This window comes from Oryza sativa, chromosome 8, assembly GCF_034140825.1.
Source record: "Oryza sativa Japonica Group chromosome 8, ASM3414082v1".
NCBI classification, from domain to species: domain Eukaryota; kingdom Viridiplantae; phylum Streptophyta; class Magnoliopsida; order Poales; family Poaceae; genus Oryza; species Oryza sativa.
The window spans coordinates 6777501-6797204 of record NC_089042.1 but is presented as its reverse complement, the minus strand read 5'-3'; the positions used below and the strand labels follow the sequence as shown (position 1 = coordinate 6797204).

The following is a 19704-nucleotide window of genomic DNA, read 5'->3' as shown; positions in this document are numbered from 1 at the left end:
TACATGTATATATGGAATGTATGTAACTTGCAGGGCTTGCTACTTATTAGTAGCTACTACAATCTTGTCTGAACAAATTTCTCTCGCACATTGTACTTTCTCACCTGTGATCGATGAACAGTGTGGAAAACCAAAAACAGAACGTGAGGACAAGAGCCATTTGTTCCGTATGCACTGGTTTGTAGCTTTTCGAATTTTTCTTTTTAATAAGTCTACATGCCGTCCCTCGTCTTTACGCCGAGTTTAATTTGGCTGTGTTTAGATTCGAACTTTTTTCTTCAAACTTCCAACTTTTCCATCACATCAAATATTTGGACACATGTATGGAGCATCAAACATGGACAAAAAGAAAAACTAATTGCACAGTCCGACTGTAAATCGCGAGACGAATCTTTTGAGCCTAATTATGTTATGATTAGACATAAGTGCTATAGTAACTCACCTGTGCTAATGACGGATTAATTAGGCTCAAAAGATTCGTCTCGCAGTTTACAGTCGTTATTTGTAATTTGTTTTGTTATAGTCTACGTTTAATACTTCAAATGTGTGTCCGTATACATAAAAAAATTTGGCCAAATTTTTACAGTATCTAAACACGGCCTTTGTATCTCTAAACCATAATACTAGAAATATTGAACACTCAACATACGTAACTAGGTTAAATTAGGTCCTTCGGCGATATGCATTGGTAGTTTTGCTGATGTGACAAGTTGACCCAATCCATTCGTGCTGGCTACACTTTTACGTGGCAAAAAAAACAAAAAATGGATCCCTTGTGTCATCCTCGCTCTCTTACCCTCTTCTCTCTCTTCCCCTCCTCTCTCTCACCCTTTCCTCAACGCCATATCAGTGTTCTCCACAGCAACCAACCCCTTCTCTTCAAACAGGTGCTGCAGCCTCGATACGTCGTCGAGGCATGCATCCTCATCGTCGGTGTCATGGTTGTTGTTTTTGTTGTTGGCAGCGTCTACATCCTACGCGATGGAGAGGGAACGGGTGCCTAGGAAGTGGAAGTATGTGCACACGAAGGCGGAGAACCCCAATGTCTTGGCCGGCGACGACGAGTGGTCACGAAAGTCAGTGAGGTCAAAGGGGACGCAGCCATAGCCCGATCGTGGGGCGAGGTTGGACCACATCAGCAAAGCCATGCGTGAGCATGAGCATCTTGAGCACCACCGCCCAACACTGTGTCCGCCCCGCGTGGCCGCCGTGTGAGCGACGGCACCATCGCTCGAGCTCGAGTTTCAGCCGCCACCGCCATGGTGCCCCCTCCCCACCCCCAGTGGTCCCCATCCTCTCCGTATTCTCGGCCTCCGCAGCCACATACATAACACCATCGAACATCTCTACCTGTCCAACGCCACCACGAATGGACAGACCGCCACACGCGTGCTCCGCGATCCTATCCAACCACTTCTCCTCCGCGGCCCCATCCTCTCTGGCTGCCCAACTGCCACCGCCGCTCCTCACCAGGCCACTCGCAATCGGAGTTCAGAGAGGGAGATAGCTAGAGGGATAAGAGGAAAGAAGATGTTGTGTCGAACAGTTATTTTATTTTTATTTTTGCTACTAGTGCCAGCTAAAACAGCATCTAATACCACATCGTTTCACAACAGTTGAATCAAGAGAGTGATCCATATGACGAGAAAAGCATCGATCCTGGGCACTGGCCCTCTCGCTCTTCTTGCAAGAAATGCGTAAAAGGGATCACTTTTATATATACTTGCCAGCCCAAGACCTTTAGGCGATCGAGCAGGCCAGCAGGCTAGGAAAGCATGCATGCATGTGATGTGCTTCTCTCTACTACTTCTTTTGCTCTTTGTTCTCCATGCAAGATATGCATAGAATACGATCGAGATTACATATATATGATATATCTCTCTACTCTTTTATGTTCGTTACTCACTTTTCCCAACTCCTACTCTTTTTTGACGCGCACGGTTCTTGAACTCTTAAATAGTATTCCCTCCGTTTTATATTATAAGACGTTCTAGTATTGCTCACATTCATATGTACAGATTCATTAACATCTATATGAATGTAGGCAATGTTAGAAAGTCTTATAATATGAATCGGAGGAAGTATTGTTTTTGAAAAAAATCTATACGCATGTTGCTTTAGATAAATCATATTAATATATTTTTTTTAGATTTTTGAGAGAGAATACCTAATTAATCATGGACCATTTCGTTTTAGGTGAGTATAGGGAATCAGTTCCCAACTTGCACAACACAGCCGAACCTACACAAGACAGGAATCACAGAGCTAGGTAGCTAGCGAGGCTACAAATATACATATATGTTAGCAGCAATAAGCATCACTACCAGACTTTAGAGCAAGCCTGTAGGCTGTTATATATCCTGGGTGTCACGGACGACCTGCATAAAAGTTAATTTTTTGATGGTTTTACATAAACCCAAAGAAAAATTGGAATATTTAAATGGGTTTCACCTCAACTCACAGGAAAAGTAGCTCTGACAGGTGGGTCCATCAGATATCGTATAAAACTCACGCAATCGTGCCCACCAAAATCTACGGCTGAGTTCGGGATTGGCAACCTTTACTCCTAGCACATAACATGGAGTAGTTCATTAGCGCGTGATTAATTAAGTATTAGCTATTTTTTAAAAAAAATGGAACAAAGTGATTTTTTCAAGCAACTTTTCAATAATTTTTTTTATAAAAAAGGCAATATTTAGCGGTTTAAAAAGTGTGCGCGCGGAAAATAATAAAGATTAGTTTGAAAAGCATGTGCACGGAAAATGGTGAAGATTAGTTGGGAAATTTCGTTCTCCCTGGCCAGCCGCCGCCGTTCCACTCGCCTTTCTCCCCTAATCCCCCAATCTCGCCATCGAGCGAAGATGAGGTCAACGCAGGTGTCTGCGCCTTCGAGGAACGAGGACCACGCCACCCCATGCGCCCTCGACAAGCCTCTTGCCATCTCCGGTTGCATGCGTGGTCTTCTTCCCCAGTGGTGCCCGCGACCACAAGCCGGCCAAGGTGAGTGGATGGCGTCGTCTCCTCCCTCCTCCAATCGATTGCTATTGTGCGCTGTCGTCCGTCGTCGAGGTCGACCAGCTATAGGGCGAGCATGTGCGCTGGCCACCCCCTTCCCCTCATCCTCTGCAGTCACCAGGCCACCTACCGGCTACCCGAGCTAGACATCTTTGGAGGTGAGCTTCTGTATTATCCTCTTTTCTCTTTCTCTTTGCATGACCAATTTGTTGTCTGTAGGAATGTATCCACGCTTAAGTTAGGTTGCTGCATCTATTTTAGTTGAGCATTAAACAAGCTACTAGTAGTCAGTTTGCTTGTAGTCAGAGCCAGTCTACTGTGAAATGCTGAGATGTGATCCATATCTGTTGTTCTTTTTTTCCGAAAATAGGAGCACTTCATTGTATTATTACTCATAAGTAGGATCCATATCTGAAATAGGGTTGAGGGAGCTAGCGCACACTGTAATGTCAATACACTGGCTTGGTCTTTTAAGTCTTGTGGACTTATTTAATTACTGCAATCGAAAGTCCTATTTAAAACCAGTGCTTATATATGCTTGTTGATTATATATGTGTTAAGTCCAAATTATCATACTCTGATCCTCTGAATCATGTGTAGAGTCCTATTGCGTTAAATTTGATCTATCTGAATCCGTTTGTCAAATACAACAAACCTGTGTGCTTGATCAATGTTCTTGTATAACTGATTTGCCTATTCTACTAGATGAAACTGATCAAATCAAACATGTAAAGGAGATTGAATTGTAGATTTAAAATTGGACAACAAAATTATTTTTGCTACTACTCTATTATACAGCCCGTAAAACGAATGGAATGCTAAAAAAATGTATAAAAAAAACACTTCGGAAAGGAGGCCAAATATGATATGATATTACATATAAAAGTAATATATGTTGAGGCCAAATATGATAAGATATGATTTATAGGCCGCCGCCGCAATCCCGCCAAATTTGTTGAGGGCTTTTAATCTTTGTATCTTAATTTCCCCTCAGGAAGCCCGTGAAGCTCGGGATAACTCTAGGGTTTCCGCCGCCTGTAGCTAGCTCGGCCGTCCTCTCCTTGGCTCAACTGCTCAAGCTGTTGTGAGCTGTAGCTTGCTCTCCCCGCCGCCGCCTTGCATATCTTCCATCGACGATCACCTCTGCAGGGATCGCAGCATCGATTGAAGCAAACCCCGGCCGCGCTCTTAATTATCTTCTCCAATCCTTGATGGAACAATACCGTACGTCGTTGACCCGAGAAGCCCGTCGCCACAGGCTGCCGTCCGTCGTCTCGTGTTTGTGCGTCCATTTCCGCCACTGCGCCACTGTTCCCGGCCAGCCGGGCTCGCCGGTCGTGTGGTGACGTGGCACGTCCGGCCGTCACATGCTTAATTAATTACACTTTCTTTTTATATTATTACTAGCAAAAGTACTCGTGCGTTGCACCGGGTGATTACGAAATGTGTACAGTGAACAAAAAGTGTAGTTTGGTTTAGACATCTAATCTGGTAAAAAAATATTTATTTTTAGATAAATAATCTGCTTTATATTTGTGGAATATACATGATGTTTAGTTTGGATGATTTGTAGCATGGGAGAAAATGGATAGACAAACAATGCACGTGCAGAAAAAATATATTATTTATTTAGAGTTAGTACATTTTATTTAAGAAAAAATTCCCGTGCGTTGCAACTAGAAAGATTTAGAAAAAAAAGAAATTTGGAATTAAAAATATAAGGAATATTGAAATATGGGTTTAGAGTTCATATAGAAATAAAATTTAGAAATAATAGAAATTATAAATTATATTGGATAAGAAGTCTGTAATATTCTCCAAAAGAGGGTAGAGTGCATATATGAATACAATTTAGAAAAAGAATTGAAATTCGAAATAAAAAAGATTTTTTTTGAAAATAAACCGTCATGAACAATTAAAATGGTATTAATGCTATTTCTGAAAATTACAAAAATACTTAAAATCAATAAGAGAGAAAAAACTAATTTAAGTCCGGCCCAATAGAGCGGCCTTCTGTGCTTCACACGTGCGGTCGGCCCATAGGATGGCCCAATAGCGCGGCGGCCTAAAATGTCATCCGGCCCGACGTGGGAGAAGCATGGACCGTCCGATCTTATGGACAGTCTCGGTTGGTCCTGACCTAGATAAATATCCGCAACCCTAACCCTAACCCTAAAATCTCTCTCTCTCTCCCCTAACACTCTCTCTCTCTCTCTTTCTCTCTCGTAAAGCAACGGCGGCGGTGGTGGTGACTATTCCAACGGGCGACGACGGCAGCAGCCTTCCCCACCGAGCAGCGGTGACGACGTCCTTCTCTCCCGCAAGCGGGCAGTGGCGCCCTGCCCTCCTGCAATTGGCGGCGGTGGTGGCACCGCTCCCTCTCCCCACTACAGGCTCCTTCTCTCCTCGTCAAGCGGTGGCCACCGCCTCGCTAGATCTGGTGGGTCGATGGCTCTCCAATGGCGCGACACTCGGGATCTGGCTCCTCCCTCTCCCCCTCGGCATCCAGCGCAGCGATGGATTGGCAGCTTCTCGGTGGCGCGATGGCACAGCGGATCCCGCGCAGCGTCGGTCATCGGTTCAGAATCTAGCCCCCCGAGTTCACGACCTCCACTCACTACACCATGACATAGTGTCTATAGCAGTGTATCTACCGTAGAAAGTTGTTTTTGTGGCAACTCATCTGCCAGGAAAAACCATTCCCGGCACTAGCTAACTGCCCTACAAAGTCCTGTAGGGAATGCCCTTTGCCGGCAGATACCAAATCCTCGGCAGTTAACTGCCGTAGATGCAATTTTGGCTTCCCCGGCATATGTTCAAACTACCGGCTGTTAAATGCCCTAGATGCTTCAAACATCCTCGGCACATCATTCAGGCATCACTGGCAGTTATAGGTTTTGCTGGCACCAAATCAATTGTATGGTTTGTAAAATAGAACAAAAATTTCAGATTGCATAGACATTAATTCTCTGTGCATTCAATAATTCAGGCTGCACAGATTGCAAAAATTTCAGATTGCACAGATACATCAACACACTGCAGAAAACATTGCATTGTAGGGTTCCATACCACAGTTTCAGCAATAACAAATTCATGAGTAACAATTATGTTGCACCTAGGAGCAATATTTACATGCCTCTGCATAGAGCATAGAGCATATGCATATGAGTACAGATAATTCTTAGCATTCATTAACTTTAAGTGACATCTCTTTCAAATTCTAATATAAATACACAATGGGTCTTTTGTAGGTCTTTGTTGTTGGGACAAGTGATATCTTTAGCAGGTCTTCATTCAGAAATAACTTCAGCAAAAAATCTTCAATGGACAATTTCTGGGACAAGTAACCCTTTAGCAGAACAATTTCAGTAGCCCTTCCGATTTTGACCTAAAAATAATAGTTTGGAATCTGTGAGCAATCTTGCATGTAGAATATAAAGAACTATCTATCATAATATAAATACATTCTTATCACAAACTGACAAGACCATGCAAACTGGCTAGGATCAAAGAAACAAAATGACAACATAATGGTTCTAGCTCCATATGCCCTTGTCTCTGTTGCCCTTGTCTCTGTAGCACATGACAACATAACCTCCCAAAAGGTTTCATGTTGGATAAAATGTTCTAGGTAACTATACTAGTCCATGTGGTTAATTTGACAAACAATCATAGGCTGCAGTCCTAAAATTAAGTGACCTTGTGGTAAGGTTCAGAAACTATATTATTCTATGCAAGCCACTCATATCCAGCATCACATCAATCCAAATATGCATGAGGCAAGCCACATAGTTAACAGAATTCATATACTTACCACGAACACGGCTACCTTCAGGTTGTGCTAGAGACTTTTGTTGTTCCTTTATCTACAGATTATAACATATGCAAGTACATAACTGAGACAAGAAAATCAAAGTGAATTTCAAACAATAGACAGTCAGATGGATGATTACATGTTGTCGTGGCCATGCAATAGACCTTCCAACAGCATCAGAAATGTAGTTCATGTTACCATACGGACGAAGGAATGGAGCAGCCCTTTTCAGCACGTGATTCACCACAACTTCACAACAATCAGGACCCAATTGAGTGCCACTCACTACAGTCATCCGATTTGCTGACAGCAGGGTACCCTTTGCAACAGGAGTATCATGGGGGTCTAATAAACGAGTATAAGATAACTTCTTTTCCAGCCTACAACATGTGAGTGTTTCATTGTAGTGATGCACAAGAATTGTGTGAAACAGAAGTGAAAAAAGAAAAATAACAGAGGTTATCACCATGTGTTCTTGCGGTGAAGGAGCTGCAGGTCTTGGAGGTATCTGCATGTGCATAGATCACATTATATACTGTACTATGGAGAAGGGACAATATTCATTTTCAGTGTAGGCTTATTGTACATACCATTCCATAGGAATTGTTTTCCTCATCACTCGGCTGAGCTTCGCCATTTGCACTCTCTTGTTCATCCTACAAAAATGAGTTGTCCCAAAATAATGAAAACAGAAACAAGCACTGATAATCTATAATAGAAATTATTCATTGCATTATATACCTCATTTGTTGCAGAATTTGACAAGACTTGGGGATTAACATGCACTTGTCGTCCATCTCGAGAATCAGCAAGAAGTAATTCAGTCAACCTTTCCACTTTCTCACTAAGTGACTCAATTTTTCTATCACTTTGTGTCTGCCTTCTTTCAAAATGTTCTATTAGAGCTTCTTTCTCCAGTTGAGCTTGTTTCTGACCTTCAATAGCCATTTGGACCTTGGTTGATCTATACTTCTCCTTTCCAGGCATCTCCAAATCTCTAGGTGTTGGTCCCTTCCCCACTGAGCGAACAAATCCATTCCTTTCAGGCCCACATACACGTGACATAAGGTCCCCTTCAGTTATGCTTTTTTCTGTCCACTCCGGATGTTCCTCAACTGCGTCCTCAAGTGCCTTCTATAAATTTAAACATATATACAGATATATATATATATGTATATATATATGTATATGTATATATGTATATGTATATATGTATGTATATATATATATGTATATGTGTGTGTGTGTGTGTGTGTGTGTGTATATATATATTAACTAGTTCCTCAATTGATTCCAAATGCTTTTTTTTTAAAAAAAAATACTTATAACGGTAGCTTCTGCGTCTTCTGATACAAGGCCATTACTAGTGCAAGCGGTAGTATGGCTGGCTCACTACTAGTGCAAGCGGCTTTCTACAAGAAGATGAATATTTTTTCTTTCTAAGCAGTTAACATGTAATACAATATCATGCAATTGACATGTTAGAATTTCTAACCTTCCTCTTTCTTGTTTCCTGATGAGTAGAGGCAGACCCAAGATTTTCCTCGCTTAAGTTAGCCAACTCCTTTTTCTTTTCAATGACAGCTTGTAGCGCTATATTGTTTTTCTTGATTCTTTCTGCTCTCAATCTTTCATATTCATTCACGTAGGTTGTATTCTCATTTCCTCCTCCATTTGCCATTCTTTTTCCTGTAGAGCATAATGGTCAGATGTGCTTCAGAAGGTTATTTACAGCTCTCAAACCTTGTATTGATGGGTTCCTACTGGGCTGCAGGCCCTATATTGCCATGGACAGTACACATTTAGTTGGAAAAAATAAAGGTCAACTTGCTGCAGCTTTAGCCATTGATGGAAATAATTGGATGTACACATTGCTGCAGCTGCAGCTGTACCAAAAACCAGTGGCAGAATGAGAAATACGGTAAACCCTAGTGGCATTTGTGCAATTTCCCCAATAAAAAAAGCTAGCAATTCTGTAAAACAAGAGCAAAGTAAAAGATACTTGTTGTCCATCATTTATAGCATCAACTATATAAAAATAAAACAGAATTAGATACGTTGTAATTAAAAGCTAAGGCGGAGATATGGAACTTTGCAATAAATATACCTCCATTTTCTGCAAGCTCATCATTTCTTTCGCAATCGTGCATGAATAGATGATTTGTATTAGCAACAAGTTCTTCATCTTCATCGTGTGTACTTGTACTACTCCCTGTTCCCCTCCTTGTTGATCTAGACAGATTTGGCAACCCAGATTCATGTCTAGCTGGTTCACTTCCAGCGCAATCGACTCTCTACAAGAAGATGAATAGATTTTTCTTCCTAAGCAGTTAGCATGTAATACGATATCAAGCAATTGACATGTTAGAATTCCTAACCTTCCTCTTTCTTGTTTCCTGATGAGTAGAAGCAGACCCGAGATTTCCCTCGCTTGATTTAGCCAACTCCCTTCTCTTTTGAATTATAGCTTGTAGTGCTATATTGTTTTTCTTAATTCTTTCTGCTCTCCCTCTTTCATATTCATTAAGGTAGGTAGTATTCTCATTTCCTCTTTCTCTTGCCATTATTTTTCCTGTAGAAAAATACAATAGTTTAGTATCTTATTTCACAATGTGAAGTAATAGCAGGTCTATTAAACAAGCTAGCAATTATGTAAAACATGAGAAAAGTAAACGATAGCATTTGAGAAGAAGGTGAAATGACATACTTTCTCTTTTCAGTTGCATTAACAATTATTCCATCAATATCTGATCTAACGGGAGACACATATGTTTGATCAGGAGTAATGTTGCTGCCACCAAAATCAGGACATTGTACATGTTCACTTTCGTGATCAGAACTTTCAGTTTGTACTTTAGCCATATCATAGAAGTCTCTTGGTTTTGTCTCAATAACAGCACTCCAACCATTGTCACTTGGGTCTTCAACATAGTATACTTGGACTGCTTGAGAGGCCAAAATAAAAGGCTCATCGGACAGCTTGCTACCAGTATTAAATAAATGCTTGAGATTAACATTTGTGGTTCCCAACTTATCGACCTTAATCCACTTGTCCTGTACACGATTGTCAACCCACTCACATTTGAAGAGAGCAATATTTCCCTTGTGCTTATAGTCCAATTCAAGGATTTCAGTTATAGCACCATAATAGGTCTTATTTTCCACCATTGGATTATTATTTCCAGCAGATTTGGAAGAGGTTTGAGCAACTAGAGTCACTCCACTACATTGGACAGACCTACCCTCATCATAGGACTTGGTGTGAAAAATATGACCATTAATAGTGTCACTGGAACGGGATTGGTTATCTCTAACGGGCTTAATGCATCATCTCTTTTGGGCAGGGCCCCCGTCACTAACCAAAGGTCAGTGATGTGGGAAAATATCTCAATCGGGCATCCGGCCGTCACGGATGACACATCTCAATCGGGCCAACACAAAAGCCCATCACGGATGACTCTCATCTCTAACGGGCCTAGATTATAGCCTGTCACATATGAGTATAACCCACAAAAAAATTAATTTTGCTTTTTTTTAGCCTCGGGCCTTTGCCCCCCGTCACTAACCAAAGGTCAGTGATGTGGGAAAATATCTCAATCGGGCATCCGGCCATCACGGATGACACATCTCAATCGGGCCAACACAAAAGCCCATCACGGATGACTCTCATCTCTAACGGGCCTAGATTATAGCACGTCACGGATGACTCTCATCTCTAACGGGCCTAGATTATAGCCTGTCACATATGAGTATAACCCAAAAAAAATTAATTTTGCTTTTTTTTAGCCTCAGGCCTTTGCCCTCCCTAGTGTGCATCCGGGACAAATTTTCTGGTTGGTCACCCATCCGGGAATTGCTCTAGACCAAGCACGCTTAACCTCATAGTTCTTCGTAGACTAGTTTTCGAGAAAGAAATTGTAATTTGTTGGTACGAGTATTCTATTAATCCTATTAAGCCCTAGGCTAGGATGTCACACCTCCCTATTCATATACATTTATTCACATAACACAACCACATTCACATAACATCCATTTTGATCACATATTTCACCAGCAAATCCAATTTAATTGAATCAAATATATATTTAGCAAGTATTATCATGAGTAGGAGGCAAATCAGACTTCTAGGAAAAAATAAATTTCGAATTGAATTTTATGATACTAAATGAACTCATATGAAAAAGCTATCAAAAACAAAGTTGTAGAACTCATTGAGATCTACCATTTTTATTTTGGTCATTTCTCCATCCGAGTTTGATTGAACTATATAAAATTTATATTTTAAAATATAAGAAATTCAAATATTTTTTTCGAGTAGTAAATGATTTCAAATGGTAAAATTGTCAACAACAAAGTTGTATAACTCATCAAGATTTATAACTTTTACTTTGGTCTTTTTCCTATATAACATTTTTTGAACAGTTTGAATTTGAATTTAAAAATATAACAACTTCAAACAATATTTTCAAATACTAAATGATTTCAAGTGAAAAAGTCATCAACAACAAAGTTGTATAACTCATCAATATCTATAACTTTTATTTTGTTCATTTTTCTATACAACATTTTTTTAAACAGTTTGAATTTGAATTTGAAAATATGACAACTTCAAACAACATTTTCAAATACTAAATGATTTCAATTGAAAACGTCATCAACAACAAAGTTGTATAACTCATCAAGATCTATAACTTTTATTTTGGTCATTTCTTCATCCGATAAAGTAATAGTAACATTGTTCACAAAATTCACATATCTCTCATCTAGTTTTATAAACTATAACACAGATACGTAATTTTTGTGAACAATGTTACTAACACTTTATCGGATGAAAAAATGACCAAAATAAAAGTTATAGATCTTGATGAATTATAGAACTTTGTTGTTGATGACTTTTTCAGTTGAAATCATTTAGTATTTGAAAATGTTGTTTGAAATTGTCATATTTTGAAATTCAAATTCAAACTGTTTAAATAAATGTTGTACAGAAAAATGAACAAAATAAAAGTTATAGATATTGATGAGTTATACAACTTTGTTGTTGATGACTTTTTCAGTTGAAATCATTTAGTATTCAAAAATATTGTTTCAAGTTATCATATTTTCAAATTTAAATTCAAACCGTTAAAAAAACGTTATATAGAAAAATGACCAAAATAAAAGTTATAGATGTTGATGAGTTATACAACTTTGTTGTTGATGACTTTTTTAGTTCAAATCATTTAGTATTTGAAAATGTTGTTTTGAAGTTGTCATATTTTCAAATTCAAATTCAAACTGTTCAAAAAAAATGTTATATAGAAAAATAACCAAAATAAAAATAAAAGTTGTAAATATTGGTATGTTATACAACTTTATTGTTGATAATTTTTTCATTTGAAATTATTTAGTATTTAAAAATATTGTTTGAAGTTGTCATATTTTCAAATTCAAACTCAAACTATTCAAAAAAGTTATATAGAAAAATAACCTAAATAAAAGTTATCTCTAACGGGCATCAACAAAAGCCCGATACCGATATGAGTCATCGGTGACAGGCTTTAAAGTTATCTCAATCGGGCCATATTTGTAGCCCGTCACCGATGACCCTCATCACTGACGGGCTCGGCGTCTGGGCCCGATTGAGATATGCGAGGTTATCTCAATCGGGTCTAAATCTTTGCCCGTCACAGATGAGTGTCATCCGTGACAGGCTATATGCACTTGGGCCTAGAGTGAGTACATTTACAACGGTGCAAATTTAGGCCCGATTGAGATGACTTCGTTCTGACGGCCCAAGTAGTCCAGGCATAATTGAGCCCGTCACAGATGATAGGATCTGTACTAGTGTGTACTGTTGTATTTAGTTGCTACTACCAAAGGTCCATTAGCTAAAGTTTGAATCTCTTCAGAAACCTCCTCACCATTTCTTAATAACTCTGCCACATGAAAGCCAAACCATTCATGAAACTTCTCATAGTGAATACGACTGATTTCACTGTTGTTTCTATAACCAAGTGACGATAAGTAATCATGATGTTTTATGCAAGGTTAAATATAATTTTAGTGTTTAAAGTGAAAAGAACCAGCAGACTATAATAGTGAGATAGTTAGCATAGCCTACCTCAAGTATGGCTCTATATGATCATAATTAAATAAGACATATCTATGTGCTTGGAGCCATGTAGTCTAAGGTCACCATGCACTTTCCAGACAAATCCCGACCAATGTTGTTGTAGAAGAATGGCATGGTAATTGAGCTTGGTTTATCTATACTAGTTCTGGATTTTCGAGAGAACCTAGTTTCACATCCTTCTAAATAACGAGAGCAAAATGTAAGACTCTCATCAAACAAATAGCCTTCAGCAATTGATCCCTCAGGATGACTCTTGGTGCGTACATATCCCTTTAACCTCATTAGAAACCTACATAGAATTAATACAACAGCAGATTATATTCACATTATATATATATATATATGTGTGTGTGTGTGTGTGTGTGTGTAGTTATACAATACTCATAGTTTGTTTTTGAATATTACCTTTCTATTGGATACATGTTGCTGTACTGAACTGGGCCAGAAATCCTTACTTGGGTAGGAAGATGAGCCATTAAGTGAACCATAATATCAAAAAAGGCTGGTAGAAATATAGTCTCTAGAAGGCTTAATGTTTCAGCAATTTCAGCATCTAACTTTTCCATATCACTTATGGAAATAACAGGTGAGTATATTTTCTTAAAGAAGTTACTCACACGAACCAATACTGCACTAACATATTCTGGCAATGTCTTTCGTACTGCTAGTGGAAGCAAGTGTTGTAAGAGGATATGGTTGTCATGACTTTTCAGACCAATTATCCTTTTCTCTTTAACATGTACATGCCGGCGAATATCAGAGGCATAGCCATCAGGAAATTTGATTCGTTTCAGAACTTCACAAAACAATTTCTTCTCTTCAGAACTCATTGAGAAAGGTGCAGGAGGCAAATAATAAGAATCCCCAACTTCGACAGGATGCAAATATTTCCGTATATCTAGAAGTTTAAGATCCAATCGAGCATTCAGATTATCTTTAGATTTCCCATCGATACCCAATAGTGTGTTGATGATGTTGTCACATACATTTTTTTCAATGTGCATTACATCAAAATTATGTGGAAGCATCACATCCTTCCAATATCGCAACCTAAACCAGATAGATCTCCTATTCCATATTATTTTTTCCTCTGTTTCCTTGCCTTTACTATTTGGTTTGGTTTTTTTCTTCTTTGGGTCCTTTCCAAAATCTGCAGGTAGATCTTCTGTTTGCTTAAAAATCTCTTCTCTGGTCAGAGGCTTCGGTGCTGTCCCTAACTCCACATTGCCATCGAATGATGCTGCATCAAACCTAAACTTGTGGTTTGCATCTAAGAACCTCCGATGACCCATGTAACAACACTTGCCTCCATTTTTCAAATGAATAGAACAAGTATATGAGTGGCAATGAGGGCATGCTACTTTTCCTGAAGTTACACATGCAGAGACATAACCTAACCCAGGAAAATCAGTGATGGTTTTTTGTAGGGCAGCATGCAACTGGAAATATTCGTCCTTGGAAGAATCATAAGTTCTTACACCTTCCTCAAACATATCATGCATATCATCTACTAGTGGTTCAAAATAGACATCCATATTCTTTCCAGGTGAATTTGGACCAGGGATTAATAAGGAAAGAATGAAGTTTGGTTGCTTCATACATTGCCAAGGAGGTAGATTCATTGGAATTATCACAACAGGCCAGATGCTATAACTGCAGTTCATTAATCTAAATGGATTAAAGCCATCAGTAGCTAAAGTTAGCCTGAGATTGCGACTATCTGCAGCAAACTCTGGGTATGTGTTATCAAAATGCTTCCAATCTGGAGAGTCAGCTGGATGCCTCAATAGTCCATCCTTCGTGCGCCCTTCATCATGCCACCGTACATCATTAGCAAGTTTTGGGGACATAAACATTTTTTGAAGCCTCTCTTCAATAGGAAAATAGCGAAGCACTTTTCTAGGAACTTTATGGACACGCTTCCCATCAAGACTTTTCTTGGATGTTTTCCTGTGAGAAGTATTGCATTTTGGACAGACATCTGCATTGGCATATTGCTTCCTAAACAGTACGCAGTCATTCTCGCATGCATGAATAGTATCATACCCAAGCGAAAGACACTTGACTATTTTCCTAGCTTCATAAAAGCTCTTAGGTACTGTTGAGCCCTTAGGGAAAGCCTCTCTAAGAAGATCAAGAAGCATATCAAAACTCTTATCACTCCAGCCACCAAGAAGTTTTATGTGGAGTAATTCGACTAGAAAGCGTAACTTTGAGAAGCTTTCGCACCTTAGATAAAGTGATGTATTTGCATCACTACATTGTCATCGTCATTTCTATCCAAATTCCCCATATCTAATCCATGAGCAACATCATGAAGCATATCAAACATCTCATTAGCTTCCTCTGAACTACTATCTTGTCTCATAATCTCATCAAAGTTTGCTCAGGAAAAGAGGCTGGTGCTTCACCATATTGAGCAAAGGAAGACGATGCCTCTACATGAAATATCCATGTCTTATACCCATCTAAAAACCCATCACATATTAAATGGACATAGATTTCACTAGCTTCCTTCCAACAACCATTCACACACTTCTTGCAAGGGCATAGTATTGTGTTCTCTTTTGCTGAATGGGTAAAAGCATATTGTATAAATTCGTTGACCCCTTGTATGTATTCAGATGTGTGCCTATAGTTTTTTTTGAAAGTTTAGAGAAAGATGAATGAATGGAAAAAAAAACACATTGCGCCACATTAATTATTAGGTAGAATTGTACCTAGGAAGGTCCATCCATCTCTTATCCATAGCTGATATTGACAATCAAATTTCACAGGTCGCCTAAATTATTATGTGTTTCAGTGGTGTTTTCTGCGCGTCAAGTACATGCCATTGTGCTCATGGGAAAAAGTATAAAAAGACATTGCACAAAACAAACATAACACATAGATATAGCATTTTAGCCTTTAAGCACAGTACTGATGGCAAGTTGGTTGATACTAACCGTGGTACGAAGTTTTTCTTGAGATGTCCTGCTGGGTAGATGCTCAACAACGTAGGTTGATTGCAGCAAAATCGATAGTGGACCACTAAACTGCACCATAAAGCCAAATAGTTCACATTTAGAAACAAATTATAATGCTGACTTAAAATTAAATGCTTGCGTTAATAATTTCAAGAAACTCCCAAGATATCAATCTAGGTAAAGAGTGCTAGAACAGTTAAGTGATTGCCCATTTCCAAATCAAATGTGCTAAAATAATTTGCAAATCAATATCTGTACAAATGATGTGGAATAAAATCAAAGCCTAAAGCACCAAATGATGTCTGCTTTATCTCATGGTTGAAAGGATTGGGTTCAGGATGTCAGATAGAGATGAAATATTACTATTATTTGACACCGACACTAACTTCACAAAATATACTAGTAGAACACATACTACTTACCTTTGCACAGGTCATGACGTACCAGACTCACAACTACCTCACATGATGCCTATATTTTAATATATTCCATAGTTTCAGACTTTCAGTAGCACTAACTTTCAACAGTAAGGTGGTTTTAAAATGTCTTAGCAATGGATCTGAACAGAGTGCCACTATGAAGCTCACTGCAGGGCTCGTCTATATTAAATTGGCAAAAGGTGATGGCAGCATCAGTGTTGAACCAACGGTTAATATCACACAAAAATAAAAAGAACAAAGAGCCTTTAAGAATCACACAAAAATATCTTCAAGGAGTAATGTAGTGTATACTGAAAGCACAGGTGGCCATTGTATTCACTTTTGAAGTTTACATAGCACACTGTATTCACCGTCGTCAGTTGTTATTTTTAGATCAATCAGATCATTGTCCATTCATACCAAGATTTACATTGTTACACTGTCATTGTCATTCTCCCAATTCTAACACCCGAAACACATTCTGATTGCAATCGGTGCAAAATTCGTTAAAGTAAAGAACAAGCAAGCTGGTCACTCAGTTACCCTCGATTTCTAAGCAACTAATTGCTACAAATTCCCCTCCAAATCCATCACGCAAGCACCAATATGCAGACAAATTGAGTAAATCACAGGGTGGACATACAGCTTATAGGCAGGGTTGTAAAAAGAAAAACACACACACATCCATCTATGAGACAAAAAAAATCACACTCATAAACAAGGGGATTTGATTCTTACCTAAACCTGGAGGTTGAGGAGGCGGCGGAGGAGGTGGGGAAGAGGGTGGACTCAACTGCAGCGATGGGAAGGCATTGGGGAAGAGGGAGGAGCCGACAGCGGAAGCCGGCCGGCCGGAGGAGGAGTCGATGGAGAAGTAGAGGAGGACGGCGGCGTGTGGAGTCGGCGCGGATCTGCAGGAGGCATCGTGGTCGGGCTCGTCGGAGGAGGGTAGGCATCGGGGTCGGGCTCGTCGGAGGAGGGGAGGCGTCGGGGTCGGGCTCGTCGAGGTCGGGCTCCGGCGGTGGCGGGGTCAGCAGGAGGAGGACGGCGGCGCAGGAGGAGGACGGCGGCGCGGGGTGTGGGAATCGCGGGGTGTGGGAGGCAGCGTGCGGTGGTGTGGGTGGATGGGGAATCGCGGGTGCGGCGCGCGTGTGGTGCACGTGTGATGGATTTTTTTCATGGCGCCTGGCGCCTTGCTGGCCCGCCAAAAATTTCCTAAAAAGTTAACTGGAAATTTGTTTTCCTGGTAGCAAAATTCCTGGCACATAATGTGTGTTGTCTTAAATTATCTATGGCGGATTAATTGACCTGTTATATTAGTTCATTGCCGGCACTTAATTTGCTGCCCTATTTTTCTAATTCCCGGCAAATGAGATGATGTTCAAGATTATTTCCGGCACTTGATATATTCCCGGCAAATAGTTCATTTTATAGCCGGCAATTAAGTACCATGAATACTTGGTCATGGTGTAGTGACTGCAACGAGGTAGCGAGAAGCAGCACGCGATGGCCTCATCTTGCATTAATATTTTTGATCTTCTTTGATTTCAATTTATATTTGGACTGTGATTTTGTTTTTATTTGAATTGGGATGATTTGACTTTTCAAATAATATTTTACTATTCATTTTATTCAATTGTGTAAATAAGCAAAAGTATAAGTCATACTAAAAATATCTTTAATGATGAAATCCTAATAATCGTGCCGAGTCGGTCGAGCTGGCGGGGCCCACGCGAGTAGATAAGGTTCGATCTCGATCCATCCAGTCTTCGCCCCCTCCCCATCTCCCCCAGCCCTCCGCCCCCTCTCCCCATTTCCCTCCCCCTCCGCCCCCTCTCTTAGCCGACCGGCCGGCTACTTCCCTCCCTCTCCACCCCCCTCTCCTAGCCGGCCGGCCGTTTCCCTCCGGCGAGCAGCGACGCATGCGAACGGTGGCCTCCCCACGGGTACCGGCAGGAGATAAGCCGAGCTTCATCTCCTCTCTCGGTTTCTCTCGGCTTCTCCCCTTCTCTCAGCTTCCCCACTTCTCCCTCACTCTCTCTCCACTTCTCCCCCTCTCTCTCTCTCTGCGGCGGCGGCAGGAGGGGCGGCGACGCCCTCCCCTCCGCTAGATCGGGGGGAGGGGAGGTGTGGCAGCGGTGGCGGTGGACGTCATGGAGGTGGCAGGTCGGACGGCGTGGAGGCGGCTGGCCGAGCCTCGCCTCCGCCAGATCCAGCGGCGTGGAGGCGGCTGTGGCCAGGCAGGGGCGGCAGGCCGGACCTCGCCTCCGCCAGATCCGGCGGCTTGGAGGCGGCTGTGGTCCGGCGGGGGCGGGAGAGGCGACGGCATCATCTCTTTCTCTCTGTCTCTCTCTGTGCATGGTGGGGAGGTGCGGCGGTGTGGAGGCGGCTCCGGCCCAGCGGGGGTGGGAGGGGCGGCAGGCCGAACCTCGCCTCGGCCAGATCCGGCGGCATGGAGGCGGCTGCGGTCTGGCGGGGGCGGGAGAGGCGGCGGTGTTGTCTCTTTCTCTCTCTCTGTGCATGGTGTCGGTGGAGGTCCATATGTTCTTGGTTGAAAGTTTTGTTATGTGTGTTATTGATGGAATGTTTCATATGTGTTCTTGATGAATTTCGACTGGGACTTTTCTTAGGGGCGGACGAAAAATCCCCGCATTTGGTTGTGCCGATTTTGGGAATTGTTTCCCTTTATCCGATTCTGAGAGGGATTGGAGGGATTGGGATTCGAGGGACGAAGGCGCCCTTCGTCCGACTTGTGACGATAGGAAAAATCCAAATGTTTATATTAGTTATAGAAGTGCATGCACAAATTCATTTGCTTCCCGTTAATTTGCTGTTAAGTTGGATCGGATCGGATCTGATCCTTTACATGCAGATCTTAGCAACCAAGCAAATTAATTACAAGCCTTATTAATTAGCTTGTTCGTGAATAGTATATATAATTCTGCGGCCTCCCAAGATCATCCCTAGACCTCCACACGTACTAAGATCGGCACACATGCATGTATATGCAGCTAGCGCGCGGCCATGCGTGCAACGCCGCTGTCTATCCCTCTACGTCCTCCTCATGCATGCTCCTCTTCTTCGCGCCGCACATCGTATCGTCGTCGCCGGCAGCCTTAATTATCGCCATCCCCAGCGCGCACTCGATCGGTAACACAAACCTTCAATATATTTCATATCTCAGCCATAATTATATATAGTCTTTATTCTACTAAATCGATCGATCTTATATTAGAATGAACTCAATTTCGAATGGTATTTAATATATGTTTGTTCATATGTTCTTATTTAATTCACCAGATGGTAGCCGCACCTCTCACCGTCGCCCTATTGATAATCCACAGTTCAACGTGATGCTTGTTCGACGATAGTTTG

General features: G+C 41.0%; 2 protein-coding genes and 1 long non-coding RNA gene across 5 annotated transcripts in view; 1 reads left to right on the top strand and 2 right to left on the bottom strand.

Annotated features, from left to right (window-relative positions):
• Window positions 1-2863: 2863 nt before the first annotated feature.
• Window positions 2864-8931, top strand: LOC107277755 (uncharacterized). The gene is made up of 2 exons (XR_010734442.1): window positions 2864-3173; window positions 8525-8931. It is a non-coding gene; the product is annotated as an uncharacterized lncRNA (long non-coding RNA).
• Window positions 6053-17478, bottom strand: LOC4344953 (uncharacterized). 3 transcript variants are annotated; one of them, XM_066303429.1, is made up of 11 exons: window positions 17068-17478; window positions 15890-15979; window positions 9208-9401; window positions 8937-9123; window positions 8325-8518; window positions 7571-7963; window positions 7420-7485; window positions 7296-7337; window positions 6969-7209; window positions 6830-6881; window positions 6053-6403 (listed from the first exon to the last, which is right to left on the bottom strand). In XM_066303429.1, exons 3-9 carry the CDS (start codon window positions 9391-9393, stop codon window positions 7165-7167), a joined length of 1113 nt encoding a protein of 370 aa, XP_066159526.1. In that variant the 5' UTR covers window positions 9394-9401; window positions 15890-15979; window positions 17068-17478; the 3' UTR covers window positions 6053-6403; window positions 6830-6881; window positions 6969-7164. The 3 variants fall into 3 exon arrangements, with proteins under 3 accessions (XP_066159526.1, XP_066159525.1, XP_066159527.1); XM_066303428.1 differs by lacking the exons at window positions 15890-15979; window positions 17068-17478 and adding exons at window positions 9537-11192; window positions 12034-13233; XM_066303430.1 differs by lacking the exons at window positions 15890-15979; window positions 17068-17478 and adding an exon at window positions 12933-13178.
• The window catches only part of LOC136351196 (uncharacterized), a 33795-nt gene continuing 26917 nt past the window's right edge, over window positions 12827-19704 (bottom strand). Inside the window, exons 3-4 of the mRNA XM_066303524.1 lie at window positions 13350-15210; window positions 12827-13233 (exon numbers count right to left, since the gene is read on the bottom strand). Of these exons, the coding sequence (XP_066159621.1) occupies window positions 12975-13233; window positions 13350-15210 (2120 nt within the window). The 3' untranslated portion in view covers window positions 12827-12974. The remainder of the gene's footprint in view (window positions 13234-13349; window positions 15211-19704) is intronic.

Bases quoted from the DNA above. Each gene is read 5' to 3' on its own strand.
- LOC4344953 (XM_066303428.1), bottom strand. The intron at 9,124-9,207 runs GTTAGGAATTCT...ATCTTCTTGTAG, and splicing joins AGGAAACAAGAAAGAGGAAG to AGAGTCGATTGCGCTGGAAG. The intron at 7,964-8,324 runs GTTAGAAATTCT...TTAAATTTATAG, and splicing joins AGGAAACAAGAAAGAGGAAG to AAGGCACTTGAGGACGCAGT.